Source organism: Rhyacophila brunnea, unplaced genomic scaffold, assembly GCF_057557595.1.
Source record: "Rhyacophila brunnea isolate RB1 unplaced genomic scaffold, BYU_Rbru_1.0 scaffold_22, whole genome shotgun sequence".
Taxonomy (NCBI): Eukaryota; Metazoa; Arthropoda; class Insecta; order Trichoptera; family Rhyacophilidae; genus Rhyacophila; species Rhyacophila brunnea.
In genome coordinates this window covers 12,251,918-12,270,643 of record NW_028232882.1, presented here as the reverse complement: position 1 = coordinate 12,270,643, position 18,726 = coordinate 12,251,918, and the positions used below count along the sequence as shown (strand labels likewise).

At 38.4% G+C, this 18,726-nt stretch overlaps 2 protein-coding genes across 5 annotated transcripts; one reads left to right on the top strand and one right to left on the bottom strand.

The window, feature by feature from the left end:
* Positions 1-2,415: 2,415 nt before the first annotated feature.
* TrpRS-m (Tryptophanyl-tRNA synthetase, mitochondrial) lies at positions 2,416-10,206 on the bottom strand. 4 transcript variants are annotated; one of them, XM_085949836.1, is made up of 7 exons: positions 10,033-10,206; positions 8,613-8,798; positions 8,131-8,285; positions 6,956-7,185; positions 5,907-6,058; positions 4,377-4,495; positions 2,416-2,726 (listed from the first exon to the last, which is right to left on the bottom strand). In XM_085949836.1, exons 1-7 carry the CDS (start codon positions 10,117-10,119, stop codon positions 2,528-2,530), a joined length of 1,128 nt encoding a protein of 375 aa, XP_085805962.1. In that variant the 5' UTR covers positions 10,120-10,206; the 3' UTR covers positions 2,416-2,527. The 4 variants fall into 4 exon arrangements, 3 of the variants coding, with proteins under 3 accessions (XP_085805962.1, XP_085805963.1, XP_085805964.1); XM_085949837.1 differs by having other exon boundaries at positions 2,426-2,726; positions 8,613-8,794; XM_085949838.1 differs by having other exon boundaries at positions 2,427-2,726; positions 8,613-8,794; positions 10,009-10,046.
* A 425-nt stretch (positions 10,207-10,631) lies between these two features.
* Pkn (serine/threonine-protein kinase N) lies at positions 10,632-18,512 on the top strand. Its single transcript, XM_085949834.1, has 2 exons — positions 10,632-12,127; positions 16,372-18,512. The coding sequence occupies exons 1-2, from the start codon at positions 10,824-10,826 to the stop codon at positions 18,158-18,160; spliced, it is 3,093 nt and encodes a 1,030-aa protein (XP_085805960.1). The 5' UTR covers positions 10,632-10,823; the 3' UTR covers positions 18,161-18,512.
* The last annotated feature ends 214 nt before the right edge of the window (positions 18,513-18,726 follow it).

The window sequence follows — 18,726 nt, the reverse complement described above, 5'->3', positions numbered from 1 at the left end:
AAGCAGTGGATTGCGAAGGCAAACCATGTCCAAAGAAGGCGAAAACCGTAAAATCAGCTGGTAAGGTTATGGCTACTGTATTTTGGGATGCACGTGAAATTATTTTCGTTGACTATTTGGAAAAAGGAAAAAAAATAACAGGGGATTATTATGCATCTTTATTGGACCGGCTAAAAAACAAAATTGAAGAAAAACGGCCTCATTTAAACAGGAAAAAAATCCTCTTTCATCAGGACAATGCCCGTGTTCACACATGTTTACGATCAATGGCTAAAATTGAAGAATTGAAGTTCGAATTGGTCGACCACCCACCGTATTCGCCAGATTTAGCCCCCAGTGACTTTTTCCTTTTCCCAAACTTAAAAAAATGGCTAAGTGGACAACGTTTTTTTTCAAATGAAGAAGTCATCGATCGGACAAATGCTTATTTTGAGGAGCTTCCGAAAACTTATTTTTCTGACGGTTTAAAAAATATTGAGAAACGTCTAACCAAGTGTATTGAGCTCCAAGGAGATTATGTTGAGAAATAAAAAAAAAATACAAAAATAAAAACTGTTTTAATGCTTTTTTCTAAGGAATTATTGACCCACCCTCGTACCAAGTGATTCAAAAGCCATTAATCTATATAAAGAAAAATAGTTGGCTATCAAATTTACTTTAAACCATGTGAAAATCGTTGACAAAGTTGACTATTGGTGTCATTACTCACATTTTTCAATAATTAATGTGAGTTCTGCCATCAAGGCCTTTCTTACCAATCAGGGAGCTCTATTTGTCATAGTGTGATTTGCGTATTATATATATATTTTTTAAATATATATAAATCGACTCACTCACTCATTAACCCTTTCAACGCGAGCCATTTTCCCGGGAATTTATTTTCAGTAAACTGATCTGTTATAACGGTTACTGCAGCTAAAACAGATCGATTTCAAAATTATAAAATAGATTACAAGATGAACTATATATCAGTTATTCCAAATGAACCAAGAAATAAACTATATTCGTGACATTCTCACTAAAATAAATCGAAGAAAATGAAGACGCTAAAAAATATCCAAACTTTGACCGCGCTGTCAATATGGCGGCCGTCCAGTCTTCACATACACGGTTTCAACACATACTACCGAGCAATTCGCCGCGTTTGTATTTGTAATACACAGGGTTGAGTACATGCTGCCGGAGTTAGTTACGGTCTATGACAGTATATTACTAAAAAATCACACTTGTTCAATCATCACTGGGTTATCGGCATATCGCAATTGGTAAGTCATAAACTCAAATTTTATTACCGCATCAAAACATGAACCTATATTTATTTTCGTCGCCATAAAATAATATTCGTCATCATGACACATTAGGATGTTTTGGAGAATAAATCAATAAAAATAATTACCCAAGGCTAAAATACTATTATTCTTTATGAGGCGCCATCGGCTTTACAAAGGGCCTGTCAAAATATCGCCAGGCAAAAAACAACTATGTGAAAAGAGCTAACACAGTTCGTGGCACATATAAAATATAATTTATTACCCATTATAATAATGTAAATATCAAAAATGAAACAATGAACAAAGCCATACAAATTTACTGGAGAGCTGTGCGTCCATAAAATATTTTCCAGCATGATTTCCAGTGACATTTTGGCGTGTGAAATAATTATTTCACATATATTTATAATGACAAAAAATACTAAAAACAAACCGTCAAAATTTTTCTATCGAGATCACAAATCACTAAGAAAAAATACATAACACTAACGTAATCGTAATAATTAATTAAAAGGTAAATAAAAATAATTTCGATGCACACTTTTCGATGCATGACCAATGTTTTGTTTTGATAACCCTAGTGACGCATCGAGTACACCCGTCTTCGCTATGGCGCGCGATTCAAATGACTGAATAACGAGTGTTCTTTTCAAAAATATATTTCCTTGTGTTTTACTTGACATTTTTATGATCTGTTGCCTGATATGTCTGCCTAAAGGTTTGAACTAATTTTTAAAGTATATTATCCCCAAGTGTCTCTTTCTACTTTGGTCGAAAAAAAGAGATAAAGTCTATGGCATGTTTACATGCCATACGCAGTGTAAGGGTTAATATTCAAGGGATTTCAATTCTTTTCCTCTAATTACAAAAAACAGTGCTCTGGTGGTTTTTTGCGATTATCTCAAAACTCGATTTTTGGAATATATGAGTTATGACTCTAGGCAACTCAAATACAAACTCCCTTATTTTAAAAAAAAGCGCTGTTGAAATTGTTTTAGCTTCAAAGGGTTTATACCTCGAATAAGCTATCAACATAAATATCTCAGATATCGTAGAATTAACAAAAACTTTGCTTCAAAACCATCATTAAGAAGTTTTATATTAAGAAACATTTTTGCCATTCTGGTAATCCAAATAAAATGATGCACAAAAAAATCATTTTCATAGTTATTTTATTGTCCAATCAATCTTCAAATTACACATCATTAACCAAATTATAGAACTATATTTCCTTCATTTTATATTTCGTAGCATACTTAATTACTGAAAATGGGTATACCCAATCCAACTTTATTCATTACTTCTTGATGGGTGATCTTTGCCCGAGATGTGGCTTTCTCGGAGCCTTCTTTAAGTATGTCGATTAAATATTGAGGCTTCGATAAATATTCTTCAATCTTCGTTCTAATTGGCTCCGTGTGTTGACAAACAGCATCAGAAACTATGGACTTGTACCTGGAAAAAATGAAGGAATTGTCTAATATCTAAGGTATAGAAATGGGCAAATCACGAAAAGATGGAGTATCCTACGACCAAGCATTGATTGCTCTATCCTCACCCTGATAGATCTCACAGAGCTTGTGGCCTTAAACCATTATTTTAATTCTATTGTACACACATTCGGGCCGTTTCTATTTAATTTCATCGTAACTATTGATACCTCATCTTCTCAGGCACTCCTCAAAGAGTAGGGATGACGAGCACAGGACAGAGACTGGACGAAAATACCAAGATATTATCATTGAATTTAAAACACATATGAATAATGTAAAGTGTCCGCATTTATTGAGACCAATTAATATAGGTTGCTGATAAAAGGGCCGTAACGAAAATGGTGTCAGAGAAGTATTTGTGGACTTTGAGAAAAACACCAGCACACTAGGACTCACTATTAATGTGGAACTAAATATTTATGGTTGTTTCCAGAGGCCCTCAAAGACCTTTTGATACTTTAAGGGAGCACAACAGCGCTTTGAGATGGTCAAGAATTTCGTGTAGCCAGGGTCCTTCATTAACAGTGATAGTAGCCTAGAAACCGAAATGAAGAAAAGAAAATTGTGCTAGACAAGCAATATCACTTTGGTCTAATGAAGGTGATTCATTCCAAGGCATCGAATTGACACTTGAAATTCATCTTGTACAAAACACTATTAACCCAATGTTTACGGGCTCTTTTCATTAATTTTTTAATTAACGCGTTAATTTGCATTTGAAAAGCAATTAGCAAAAACACAATTTTGTCCGGCCCGTAAGCATTAGGTTAAGATCAATTATTAATATCATGCGTATGGTCCGGAAATCTGGTGCATGACCAAAATCAGGGAAGAGTGTCGGTCTCATTCGAGCGAAGCATTCTAAGCTGTTTTTCAGACCCATCAATAACACACAGTCGGGTGGAGAGAGAGATACAATAATGAGATGAACGTTTTACACTGGAGCCATCACACCGTACAGTCTATCAAACTGGACTACTTTAGATAACTGGGCCACGTCCATGGGATGGACGAGTCACACATGACAAAGAAACCGACATTCGGGAAGCCGGAAGGCAAATGAAGACTCAGTCGACATAATGCAAGATATAGAGATAGTGCCGAGTTGGATTTAAGAATATCGGTCCTGAACTGAAGGAAAGCAGCTTTAGACGGACCTGGACGGTGGCAGACGCTGGAGGAGTCATGACCTATAGGGTTGTAACGCCAGGAAGAAGAAGAAATATCAATATTAATTATTTTATAAGACTGAAAATAATGCAATTATTACCCCATCAGGGTTAGGTACTTCCGAGTGACTCCTAAGAAAAAAAAAACAAGTCCAAATACTACAAACTGCAAATACAATAGAAGCTAGATATCCGAAGAGAAAAGGATAGATTATTATGATAAAAAGAGAAAGTGATACACGACTTCATCGTGCAGGTGCTATTTTTCTACACTAAAGACAAAATAACGATGCTATTTTTACCTATTACTTTCAAACTTGATAAAACACAAATAATTATTCAGTGGTGGCAAACTATTACATTCATCACTGATGACACTATGTTTAGCTGCAGCGAAAATAATAAATTATGAAATATGTTGTTTAGAATGAACAATTCATTACCTTCCGGTATTGATACCCTCTGCTTCTTCACATACTTCTTCAGGAATCTTGTTGGCCATTATGCAATGGATGTCAATCAGGTTGGAAACTCCAGGTCTTGTGTCCGGATCATACGTCACCTGTAAAATCGAATACATCCAAAATCATCATCTTTTATAGTTGAAGGAAGCTGTCTTTTTCAAAAAAATATGTTTTATTTGCATGGATTTTGTTGTGATTCATAAAATACATGTAACTTAGGCCCCTATCATCCAATATTTTCGAATGCGATTTTACGCCAGATATATAATACGCCCGTATAATTGCGTTCATCCAAATTTTGTATATAAGCATCTCGCCGAATCCGTACACCGAATGCCCCTCTACCATAAGTTTAGCGAACCGATTGCTAAATTTGTCAGAGTCGATGTTTGACAGATCAACTGACAGCCCGCGTTTGTTGATAATTGTCATACCTAGGTACTTGTTTTCTTCCGTATTTCATTATGATTCAGTGAATTATTTTGATTATTGTCTAATGGTATTATCTATTTTACAATTGATCCTATAATTGGTGCTTCATTTTATTCAATCATGAATGCTTTATTTATAGGTACTAAAACTAAACTTTGCTTTCGTAGATGAAGCTAATCTACTATGCCGCAGATTTCGTATAAGCGGCGACGCTTTCGAATTTAAGAGTCTCGTTAGTAAATACACATCAAACGCAGATTCATGAAAATCAAATAAATATAATATAATATTTTTAACAACTCAATTCACATGATTATGCTGGAATCGATTTATGCATAATAATTATATGGTAGGTAGGCATACTATCACGATAACCATTTCCTTTCATTTGTTTATATTGTAATGATTATATTTATTCAATAACGATTATTCGGCATTCGGATTATCCGGCCATAATGTACATAGTATTAATCGAAAAATAAAAGAAATAATATGAAAGTATGTAATAGCGACAATGACATATTAATGTCATTGAATAGCGAGTTGAAAATATGTGGACTACTAGGGCTACCTAGCGGCAAAATGTGAAAAAATATCGTTTATTTGACAGTTAAGTGCACATAGACATCAAAAACTGACCATAGAGAAAAAATATGTTTCTGTTTTAATATAAGGAATACTTGTTTTACAGAGACGTGCATGTACAAACACCGTTATTTAAATGGAGCATTATAGAACACCGCGGCACCCGAATATACAAAGTCGCAGACAAGTGGGTGAACACTCGACAAGTTTTATTGCGGCAATAAACGGTTCCGGCGTAAGGTGAGACCGTCATAAACCATTCGGTTTTGCTTAATTCCATGGATACCCTGTTGATGTGCAACATTTTTTGGTAGAAAAAACCTGCTGCATACAATTTTTGCAGTCAGCCATTCGTTTCGGCTAGCCGCTTGATGTAACTGTCGCATCACTGTCCCGGCGCGGTCCCGCCCGTGTGCATAGAAGAGAGTCGCAATATTGTTGGCAGTTTTGATTTTTAACGAATATACAAATTTGAAATAATAAGCACTCTACCTCTGGAGTGAAATCTGTGACAGATTTCTTTATTTTCAAGGTTATCAATTCCGGAGTATCGATTAATAATATTCTCGATTTTGGATTGGGGTCCGACTTTGACATCTTTTTCGTGGGATCTCGTAAGCTTTTAAGTCTAGAGGAAGCCTCGTCTGAAATGAAAAATTCATATTTGAAACCTCTTCTCTATCAACCTCTTACAAACACTCTGGCCTGTCAGTCATCCTGACCGAATCAAGTGTCGTGGTGGTACATACATACGTACTTTATTGAATGTGTAAAAATAAACTTAATTTAAAAGTTTAATTTAGTTATGAATATGTGAGAAGCTCAGTATCAAAGTCGGACAAACGCCACCTCCCTACTCCCTACTCACCACTAAATTCATGTTTTAATTGATTATTGTATGTAGTGCAAGTATTTTAAATAAATCCATCAAAAGTATCAAAAACGGTTGTTTTCATATAGATCTTTGAATTAAAAATTCGTATGTAATATCAAAAATGGATGCTTGACGCCCACGCTCGTGAAGGTAGAGGACATGTGTACGGTGACCAATCGCTGAGCTAGAATCTACTTATAATATCATGGCTATTGGCCTGGAGGCAGTGTGCTAACGTCATTCTAAAATAGAGGATCTCTGTTGGTTTTTTTTTTTCAAAATAAAGGTGTTCTTTAATTGTTTTGAAGGAAAAGTAGTATTTTTAATTAACTGAAATGAATTCGAGCAATGTTCGAAAGCGTGTAGCTAATCACAGTGAGTGGAAAAGAGCCAAAGAAAAAACTTCAAAGTTTCCATAAACATAATTATTAATTTTAAAACTTTCCATGTTTTCTTATTTTTTCAATAAGAAGAAATTTTAAACTACCCAGAACATTTTTCACATCTTTATGTATGAAATGAAAAATAGCCTCTCCTGTAAAATTTAGTAGATGGCTCATGTCCCACTTTGATACTCAAGTACTCATGCATTTCAGATGTTATTAATAAATTAAAATTGAACAATTAGAATTGAATTTCTCATGATTGGGATTCTGAAACGGCATACCTCCCAGTAAAGGTTGCGGGCTTGGAAAGGTTTTTCCGAATCGATAATTGAATGTTTTGACTAATTGCTGGGCCATCTGCAGATGCTGTAGCTGATCTTCTCCGACAGGAACGTGCGTGGCCTTGTAGAGAAGAATGTCGGCGGCCTGCAGAACTGGATACACATACAATCCTAGCGGAACTTCTCTCATTGATTCGGACTTGTCCTTGAATTGCGGTAAATGTGCCAACCTATTAAAGCAAACAATCAAAACGCTAAGCAGATGACACTTTATAAATACCTTTTAATACTATCTTATAAAATATAAATCCTGAAATGTACACGTACAGTAATTTTCCGCCATTTAAAGATTAAAACTATACAGTTTCGGCAACATCATGTCAAATAATATTAATAATTTATGAAATTGATTGTATCAGAGAATCTAGAATTATGTTGAATTGTGTTGAACTAGCGCAAACTTGTTTTTCGACACCTTCTATGTATAAGGTCGGAACTGCAAAATGGTAACTTTTCAGTAAGTAGTACGATTTGAATAAATTTTAATGACACCATAACGTTAATTTATTATTTATAAACTATTTATTTTATTCAAATGAATAATTCACAAGATTTTGAGAATGTAACATTCTAAATATTGAACATATAACTTGAAAACACTTCAGATATATACCCACTAGAAAAAATCATATTTGAAAAAAATACGAACCTCGGCGGGATTTGAACCCGTATAACCATTGGTGTCGCGCCAATCTATGCATTAACCAATTATGCTACGAGACTCCTATCTAATTACGATAATTTAAACTAGTAGGTTATACATGAAACCTAATGAAAACTAATATTGATTGATGTTTTGTTTTTTATTCGATATCATCATTTAATTATTTAATAAAGGCAATTAAGTCAAAATAGCAAAAAACGCAATACCGACCTTTTACGTAGGTGACGATTTGACAAATGAAGGAGAAAATAGTCAAGTACTTATGCCATAAATAAATCCAGTGCAAAATGAATTGGGGTTAATTGCAACATTAGACAGGGAGTTCTCTTCTTTAAGTTTTACTTTTATATATTTAGGCTCTATGTAGTCGAGAACCGACAGAAGCCGATAATACAGCATTATGTATTCTCAATAATATGAATCTATCACTGTATTGATTAATTTACATTACCTAGCCATTGTTGTGATGCAGCCTAAAATCCAACCGAGTTCCGCATGCATCGACACGGAAGACTGCAAAAACAGTGTTGACTTTTTTGGATCTATTCCGCACGCTAATAATGTGGCTGTCATTTCTAAAATGTTTCTCTTCAACGCTTCAGGATCCTAAAAGATATAACCCACCATTAATTGCTGAACAAATTATCACTGAAATTTCAAAATTATAGATTCCCAGATGTGAAGAGACCCGTAAAAAGACCGAGACTGCTGAACCACACCACATTTCAGTCAGAAAAAATACATAGCCAAGCCAAATAAAGATCTCTTCGTATGTAAGTATGCGCAAAAGAAAATCAGTCGGATAAAGCCATGAGTATTATGCATATGGCATTAAGAAATCTCATTTTTTTCATCTTCTGAACCTTGAACAGTTATGGGGCTCAAACTATTGACCTGCTGTAAAGCTCGTTTCGTACTAAGGAATTATTTAACCTGCGGCAGAGTAATAGAATGTAGATCGACAATGGATATCGTGACATCTTCGCCTTTGTTTTGCAGCTCTAGCCATCTCTTAACAGCGCCTACATAATTCCCAAGGTGCAGTGAACCCGTTGGCTGAACTCCAGAGAATATTCTTTTCGGCCATATTACTTCATCTTTTGATTTACTTGCTGCTGCCTCAAAATAAAAACAAATAACACAATCAGTAAATTATATACGTACATACCGACATTGACATTTTTATGACGGTTACACATCTGGACTCATTTCAAGAGATTCCTCACATTCAGCTGTAAACCCAATCATTTAAGCACCGATGAGAGAATGCTATAAGTAAAGCAGTCATATAGTATGATTTATGATGTCCCGAATCATTGAAATATTCCCTCCAATGAACAAGGATTTTGATACTTATTCAGTATTCGACTTCCTGCTGTTAAATTAAGACGCTTTCTTATTCGATGCTATTCTTCTACGAACGCGTTCTGTAATACGAAATAATAATAATACATTTGTACTTGTATGCGACGTCCCAAACTTCAAATTTTACTTTACACAAAACCATTCCACCGCTTTTTCGCGATTCTCCCTGTATTAGTACCTACATAGCACAACTCAATATCGTCATTATGGTTAAAGTGTTTTGAGACCAAAAACAAAACCAAAACCTAATACCTACTGAAAGAAACAGTATATAGATAAATCAAATCGTCAGGTGTTTTAATTTAGAACTAAGCTTATTATTGTATAAAAAAAAAATACTTGAACACTGACTGCTAAAATTATTAAACATGGAACATGCTTTTGCCTACTGATTCTCTGAATGCTGGCTGTCCAAATTCGAAAGAAAATAAAATAAATTGCGTGGCGCGGGTTCACACGTCATTTCCGAAGCGCCGTTCGCGGCCGACTGGTCTCTCGCAGCCGCGCTACTTTTGTGACATTATTTTCCGTTACGCCTGTGCGATTTTTCGTAACGAAGCCGCCCGGGAGGTCAAGACAAAAGCATGTGTCCATGCTAACAACTCAAAGCCAAACACAGCCTACTTATTTTTGGGTTACAATAGGTTGTTTGGTTTTCGGTCTCAAAAGGCCTCGATTACAAAAACGATGGAGGATAAAATTACCGAAAAAGCTAAAAAACGTTAGGTATTGGTCGATGATTTTTTGAGGAAACAAGGAGGCCTTGCATGATTTTGCATAGGGTCGACCAATATCTCTAGATAGGTATGCCACTGGTTAATACATTTATTTACTAGGAATTGAAATGCATATTAGTTCAAATCAATTAAATATTTTCAGTACATTATTTCAATTTTAAATGGGTAAATTTTATCTTATTCATCTAAAAACCCAACGGTTCGAACTCGGTGATACCTAACCTAACCTTAAAAGTATTTATTGTAAATACCATCTGTGAAAAGGAATGTGTAGTTTTTGTTATTCTTCTCAATCCATTTCGTGAATATTTTTTGAATAAAATCCTCAAGGCCATCATAACGGCAATATTTATAAAACTATTTGAAAATTTTATTTGACAGCAAAAACATTGATCGATTGACGTTTCAAATAATATTATGGCTATTCACATTCACTATTGGCTATTGGGTGTGTGGCGGTGCGAAATAATTCAGTGCCTGGACGAAAATAAATGATAAATAATAATAATTATTACCTAGTATGTTGTAGAGATGACTTTATGACAAAAAAATCATGGTACCTATTAATTATTATTATCTTGAATGAAATAGTTTCAAAGTTATTATTGAGACATATTTTAGTCATTGTTATTTTTTTGTATGTGCTTAGTAATAATTTAAAGCTAAATAGGTATTATTTTTAAGTTCATATAAACAGAAAACATCAAAAAATAATCTGCAGTTTAAATTAAATCGATCCTATCTATCTGGATAGCGATTTTAACAAAAATAAAATTTGAACAATTTCGAATTCGTAAGCAAGTTTAACTGACAGGTATCCCAGAAGGTTTGTCTATGGTTCACTTAGGTAGTAGTACTGGTTAGTAATTTGGCTTTAATTTACGTTACTTCTTCTCGTCAGTAATTGCCTTACTCAAACTGAGTCATAATATTTTAAAGATGAAGTTCTCCATTCTGTGCTGATTTTAAACGAACTCAAAGGCCGACGCGGGTGAAAAATGATGTGAAATCGGCCGAGTGACGGTCATCGTCGTTCGAAACCATGGCAGACCCGGGCTATTATCAAGGCGATTATATTCAACATCCAGTGCTCTACGAATTGGGGCACAAATATGGCGTGCAGACGGAGAGCGTCCCGGAGATCGCCCTCCCGGCGAAGCTGGAAGAGCTCAAGGAGCTGATCCGCCGCGAGATCCGGAAGGAGTTGAAGATAAAGGAGGGCGCCGAGAAACTGCGCGAAGTCGCCACGGACAGGAGGTCCCTCTCGGACGTCGCGAGTATAGTCAAGAAGGCGAACGTGAAACTGAAGGAGTTGAATTCAGAACTGCAGGAACTCGAGTCGCAGATTATCCTGTCCCGCGGGCAAACCGCGCCTCAGTCTATGCTGAACATGTCCCACGAAGATCTCATCCTGTCGTCCAATGCGGAGCACGCCCAGCAGCACGCGGGCGATGGCACCTTCTCGGACAGGCGTCTCCAGTCACTCGAAAAGCAGCTGAACATAGAGTTGAAGGTGAAACAGGGCGCCGAGAACATGATTCAGAGCATCAGCGCCGGCCACCAGTCGAGGGACAAGAAACTCCTCGCGGAGGCCCAGCAGATGCTGCAAGACTCTAAAGTGAAAATCGACTATCTGAAGTTGAGGATTCTCAAGATGAGACAGGGCAGGCAGCAGAAGGACGGGTCCGCAGAGTGCGTGGCGGGATCCAACGGTGACGGCCGCGGTGAGTCTGGATCCATAGACACTCACCTGGATGATCGCATCACGGAACTGCGCAACCGTCTGCGCATCGAGACAGCTGTCGTGGAGGGTTCCAAGAACGCCATTAGATTATTGCAAAGCACCAAGGCGCCCGATAAAAAAGCGCTTCAAGAAGCCCAGACAAGCCTCATGGAGTCCAGCCAAAAATTGGACCTCCTGAGGCGCTCCCTGGACATGCGGAGGCAGGAACTGCCCGCCCGCAGCCCTGTGGCGCAAGAGGTGACCTTCGAGCTCCAGGCGAGCCCTCACGCAGGATACACCAGTCTGGGAAGCGGCGGCAGAGTCACCGTCCTGCCGGGCATGCCTCCCCTTCAGTCCGTTCAGGTGACGGGTCAGCTAGAAGTGCGGCTGATGGGTTGCCAGGATCTCCTGGAGGAGGTCCCCGGGAGGGCTCGCAAAGACCACAACGCCAGTCCGTCGGATCTGCGTTCGTTCGTCAAGGGCGTCACTATCCGCAACTCGATCAAGTCCTACAGCATAAAGGAGGAGACCAGCTCGGAGATAATGGCCGTCCTCAAGTTGGACAACCACACTGTCGGCCAGACCAGCTGGAAGCCATGCTCCCAGCAAGCCTGGGATCAAAGGTACTCTAGCGGATCTTTATATATATTTTTATTTATCAGCAATATAACTCGACGCAACGTTTAAAAGTTCACTAGACTATCTGCAACAGATTATGTTTTCAATTTGATAATACATAACGTCATAAGGAATGCGCTTTTAAATAAATAGTTTTAAGTAACACATTCATATTTTTTGACATTCAAGAATTAGTTTCGCATAGTAGATCGGATGCTGTGATCGAATCCATATACATAATTAGAGATATGCACTTCTGTGATTCATCTATTTGAGATCATAGTATACATGAAAACTCATTGAGACAGGCCGGGAAGTGGTCATGGCTCCCACTCTTTACCTCCAAAACTTACTTCTTGATGGGCACCGAGCGCACGCTTCAGAATATGATATACATGTCTATTTTGTGATTTGTCTACCCGAGATGATAATATACACATAAAATCGTAGTGACAGCTCCGGAAGTGGTCACGGATCCAACTCCTCAACCCCAAAGTTGAATTTACAATTGCATTGTACAAGCACTTTAGGGTACAACAAGTCGGTTATGGGGAAGCCAGCGGCAAACACATTTTGAAAATAACCGATATACTGGATTATTTGTTAGATTGAGTTAGTTTAGGTTAGGTTTTCATTCTTGAATTCATGAATTTTGCCAAAATTGGCCATGGCAATTAGCGCGGTTCCCGCCTGGCTTCCCCGTAACCGACTTGTACCGGGCTATAGTTATGTATGTATATGAGAGACAGTTTGACTTACAATATTGAGAATGTGTATGAATTGAAGATTTTTTGTTAATTCTACGGTAAATAGTATTTCTGGGATGATTAGGGCACATACGCCTTACAAACTTGCTTCTTTGGTGTTTGCATCATTCTTCTTATTCGTCATCGGAACCTCACGGTTGAGGGTCATGACTCGAATGGGCTCCATCCACTGTGTACCCGATTTCAAGTTTGAATTCAATAATATGTGCTTCTAGAAAACCTAAAAAGTCGCTGAAGTGGTCATGCCTCCTACTAATCACCGCCTAACTGAACATGCCACGCACATGGTTCAGTCGCTTAAGCCACTTAAATCGGGTGCTGCGGCTCTTTTTTGTAAATCTACTTAATATGAGAGACGTCAATGTGTTTGTAATTCGTCTAAATGAGACGATAGTATACATGAAAAGTCATGGTGCCAGGATCGAAAGTGGTTGAAATGAAATCAAAGGAAGAAAAAAATTTCAATTATATAAGAAGTTTCTCTTGACCTCCAGTTCCAGCTTGCAATATTGAAATGAAATAATTAGATTTTCTTATCTCTTCGTCGAAAAGTTAATTTACAATAGCCCCTGCTGATAAGGATATCTTATCAAATCCTTTTTGATATTATTGGTTTTCGCCAATTGAAACTTGTTTCTATTGACATAGGTATTGTAATAAATATTATAAGATGACATATAATAATATGTAATACGAATTTCTTTTTTCACAATGATTATAATTAAATTAGTAGGTATGTAAACATTTTGGATGTGAAATGATACTTTCAATTTGTATAAAAAGTAGATTTTTCTTGAAACTATTAAATTTATAAAATGTCTGCTTACTTACGCAACGGTAAAAAAAGATAAGAATAGCAGATAATCTTTGAATGTTCTTCGTGAGAATGCTAGGTGGACCCTCTTAAACGCAGTGGTTTTCAAACTATTTTGTTACATAGTGTTAAATATTTTTTTTATAGTATTTATTCAAGATTTAAGAACGTAACATTCTTTATTGAACATACATAATTTCTGAAACAATCTTGAAAAAACATGGTGCCGGCCGGGATTCGAACCCGCATCTATTGGATACTGGCCAATATGCTTTACCAATTTGGTCATCTACCTACCTAAATAGGATGAAATTAATGAATAGTCATGCAACTGAAGTGCATGTCAAATTTCGTTAATACCAGCTTCTGTGGTTTGAATCAAGGTAGTAATAATATGTACTTACTTACCTTGATTCCTAACCTGCGTCTGAATCTCTCCAAATTATAATCCCAGTGTACTTGCACTTACTAATAGTTTAATAAACTATTTTTTTTGTTCAACCAATAATTCAAGAGCAAATGTTGCGAACAACAGAAAATTCGTAAATCCGAAATTAAACCAATACGGTTTGTAATGTCATTTATTTCTTTCCGACAACGGAAAATTATTTTGAGTACCAATTATATAGGCGTACACAAAAGACTAGCAGTATTAAATGTTTTGTTGAGTATATTATTCACACTGTCACATATATTATGTAAATAGACACCATCTAAATCATAGTTTCTTAACCGGTGGTCCGCGAAGATTTTTGGGTGGGCCGCAAAATTTTTCTGCAGTTCAAAAATAGTTACCTAGAAACCCAATATTTGAAGTGGGGTTGTATTATATTTCGACAATTGTTTCAAAAATAGTGTGAATATAAATATTTATTATTTTATTCCAATAGGTGACCATACACGTACAGTAGCAGGTTGAACCTGGCACAGACAATAATTGTACAATAACCGTATGTTAGTGGGCACACCACAGATCAGTTCAAACTACCCCATTTAAATCTATCGAACTGTCAACAGACATGCCCATATACGTACAGTTATTGTCTGCGGCAGAGCAAGTGTCAAAAACCGTGGAGGTTAGGTTCGCGGAGATAATACACAGGGGGTAGTGTTTCAATTAGTTGGTATACTTGAACGATATTGATACATGAATAATTTTACTTTGTTCATTTATTATGATCATAATTGTTTTTACTAGAAACAAATTGACATAAAATACACACCAATGACGTTGATAAAATAAATCATGATTTCACTAGTGCAGGGTTGGCGAACCTTTTTACGTACGCGTGCCAAAATTTCCCTAATATTTTTTTGACTGTCTGACGTGCCAAGCAGTTTTTCAAGTGGAAGAAATAAAAATATTTTTTAAAAATTCTATTAAAATTATACTTAATGAGTTCTTGAGATTCTATCTTTCGTCGTGTTTCTAGCCTTTATGCCAAATACGCATGGCTATGTCGTCATTATTTTTTAATAGGTAATTTTTTCTCTTCAAAATAAAACATTCGCGTGCCATGCAAAATCATCTCGTGCCATAGGTTCGCCATCCCTGCACTAGTGTATTGTGTATTTTATCGATTCACCGAAACAATATTATACACATTTGTGTAAATATAAAATATGATCTATAATCTTTGCTTTTGAATAAATTATTCCCTTTAATGGGCATATGAGTCAGTATTCATCTATTTGGTCATATTTTTAGAATACGGTAATATTCATATATTGATTTTATATACAATTTAAACATGCCACAAAATTATATTTACATCAATCATTAGTATAATAATGAATTACTATGTTAATATTAATATATACGTAAATTTTATTTAGATTTACCGACATTGTCATTCACAATTAGGTATATTAATTTATGTTGTGAACGTCTTAAATTAATAATTTGTAATTTTCACTACATAAAATAAATAAAATTTGAATACTGATGTAGTAGTCTATGTTTTCACAATAACTTAATATTAATTATAATGCTCTCTAAAATTTTAACATTTGTATTATATTGTATAAAATATGTTTACATAAATAATTATAACTTTGTTTTACCCTCGTAAAAATAAATAAAATATATTTGCGATCTCCGCGTACATATTACATTATTAATAATAAATGAATTTGTATTTTATAACAACCAACACCAGCCGCAGCTGTATCCCGCGGAATATTCTACTTAACGTCACAAACATCTAGTGTCACCCGAGAACTTTTGGCGAGTCGATATTCCAACAGTTTTACAAAAATACGGGGGTGGGGGGTTGCCGGCAGTTTGAACCTGGCAGGTCGACTGTCCGTCTATATATCTACATAGCACTACCTAACCTAATCTAAGCATTTTTGTACTAAAGTTATTCGTGTACTAAAGTATCTCATGTACTAAATTCTATATTACATGAACTAACCTAAGCATTTTTGCACTAAAGTAGTTCATGTACTAAAGTATCTCGTGTACTAAAGTCGCCCTATAGTTTATCACCATAGTACATGAACTAACTTAATGATCAAACGTCAAACCGTGTCATTCATAAGTATGTCTGGTTGCCTATACCTGATATAAGTACTAGGCGCTGTCCCATAAATTAATATCTAATATGAATAGTAGCTCGCAGACCTGTCAAAGTTATTAATGAAATATATGATTTTCTGTTTGAAGATTTTCAATCGAACTGGACAAGTCCCGGGAGCTGGAGATAGGCATCCACTGGAAGGACTGGCGGGGGCTGTGCGCCATCAAGTTTCTACGCCTCGAGGAGTTTATTGACGACATCCGCCACGGGATGGCTCTCCAGCTAGAGCCACGGGGCCTACTCTTCGCCGAGATCAAGTTCCTCAACCCTATGATATCCCGCAAGCCCAAGCTGCAACGCCAGAGGAAGATTTTCAAGCAAGTCAAGAACATCCCCCGCGCCAACCAAATGAACATCAACGTCGCCACCTGGGGCCGGCTGATCAAGAGGTCATCCCCGTCCATCCACAGTGGCGCTGGGACCCGGCCGCCACCCGCCGACCACTTGAGCTTCGAGAACGTACCGGCCGAGGGCGGTGACCCCCCGCCTGACGACCCGGAGGCCACTGTCGGTGGGATGGCTGGCGTCCGTCCCCTGGGGCTCCCTGGGACTGTGCCCTCGCCGCCTTCCGGGAAGCCAGAGATCGGGCCGCGTTCCAACCTGCGGATGGAGAAGGAGCTTCAGGTGGCCCTCAAGGAATTCGACTTTCTCAACGTGGAGGACTGGCGGGAGAACCGCGCCAGTGCAGGTTGCGAGACGCCCTCCTCGATCTCTTCCGCCGGACCCATCGTGGAGTATCCTCCGTCCCCGTCGCCCAAGTCCTACGCCGTCGAATTTCCCATCGCCGAGGAGGTTGGAGACTCACGGGCCTCGCCGGCGACCGGCTCCGAGGGCGGAGATAGGGTAGTGGACTCCCGCTCCGCCCGAGAGACTATGACTGTGGACAGCTTTAAGCTGCTTAGCGTGCTGGGGCGTGGTCACTTCGGGAAGGTGATCCTTGCGCAGTATCGCGCCACCGGTGAATACTTTGCCATCAAGGCACTCAAAAAGGGCGACATCATTGCCCGCGATGAGGTGGACTCCCTCCTATCAGAGAAGCGCATCTTCGAGGTGGCGAATGCTATCCGTCACCCGTTCCTGGTGAACCTATTCGCTTGCTTCCGGACAGAGGCGCACGTGTGTTTTGTGATGGAGTATGCAGCGGGAGGGGATCTCATGATGCACATCCATTCAGATGTGTTCACAGAGCGCCGTGCCGTGTTCTACGCGGCATGTGTAGTTCTGGGGCTGCAGTACCTGCATGAGAACGACATCATCTACCGAGACCTCAAACTCGACAACCTGCTTCTGGACACGGAGGGGTACGTCAAGATCGCCGACTTTGGCCTCTGCAAGGAAGGCATGGGGTGGGGGGACCGCACCGGTACCTTCTGCGGCACACCAGAGTTCCTGGCGCCCGAGGTGCTCACCGAGACGTCCTATACCCGCGCCGTCGACTGGTGGGGGCTCGGCGTGCTCATCTTTGAGATGCTGGTAGGGGAGTCACCCTTCCCGGGAGACGACGAGGGGGAAGTTTTCGACTCGATTGTCAATGAAGAGGTACGCTATCCACGGATGCTGTCACTGGAAGCCATCGCGTTGATGCGGCGCCTCCTGCGTAAGAACCCCGAGCGGCGGCTGGGCTCGAGCGAGCGCGACGCGGAGGATGTCAAGAAGCAGGCCTTCTTCCGCGACACAGACTGGGATCGGCTGCTGCTGCGCGATATTCGCCCGCCCTTCGTGCCCGCCGTCGCGTCTCCTGAAGACGTTAGCAACTTCGACAGTGAGTTCACCTCGGAGAGGGCCGCGCTCACCCCGCCCAAGGAGCCGCGTCTGCTTTCCGCCCGCGACCACCGCCTCTTCGATGACTTCTCCTACATGGCCGATTGGTGCTGAATGCCCCTACCTCCGGTTCTCATCTTACACGTTGAGTGCAGCTAACGATGCAATAAATTATGCCAAATGTCAATAATGGCGGAGTAATAATATTTGGGGGCGAACTGCCCCGCCGAAATGCATATTTTAATATTTTTAAATTTTTAGAACGATATATTATTATAATGAAATTGATACAAAATATTTACACTGAATATAGAAAATGTGATTTTAATAAATTTTCGGCTCCGATGCCCATAATTCTGCGAGATTATTATCACTCCTCGCATATGCTGAGATCAGCCGGTCAGCACAGAGGATTTCATTCATTTTTGCATGACTCATGACATATTTCATTGATAAGATAATACACCTGACGAATAAAAATAAATTTTAGCTTTCACTAGACAATCATCAAAAATGGAAGAGCCTATGAACCTTTTTGTTTTACAACAATGATAGCGATTTCAGAATGCTCTTAGTATGATTGAATTGCAAACCATAATATATGTATATAAAAAAAATGTATATATAATATATATATACAGGTAATGGGCCTCATTAGTAGCGTAGTGGTAGAAGTGAAA

Bases quoted from the DNA above. Each gene is read 5' to 3' on its own strand.
- TrpRS-m (XM_085949836.1), bottom strand. From the start codon at position 10,119: ATGATGGCCTTGAGGATTTTATTCAAAAAATATTCACGAAATGGATTG. The intron at 8,799-10,032 runs GTATTTACAATA...TTTTATTTTGAG, and splicing joins CACATTCCTTTTCACAGATG to GCAGCAGCAAGTAAATCAAA. The intron at 8,286-8,612 runs GTTAAATAATTC...TATATCTTTTAG, and splicing joins ATTCTATTACTCTGCCGCAG to GATCCTGAAGCGTTGAAGAG.
- Pkn (XM_085949834.1), top strand. From the start codon at position 10,824: ATGGCAGACCCGGGCTATTATCAAGGCGATTATATTCAACATCCAGTG. The intron at 12,128-16,371 runs GTACTCTAGCGG...TTCTGTTTGAAG, and splicing joins CAGCAAGCCTGGGATCAAAG to ATTTTCAATCGAACTGGACA.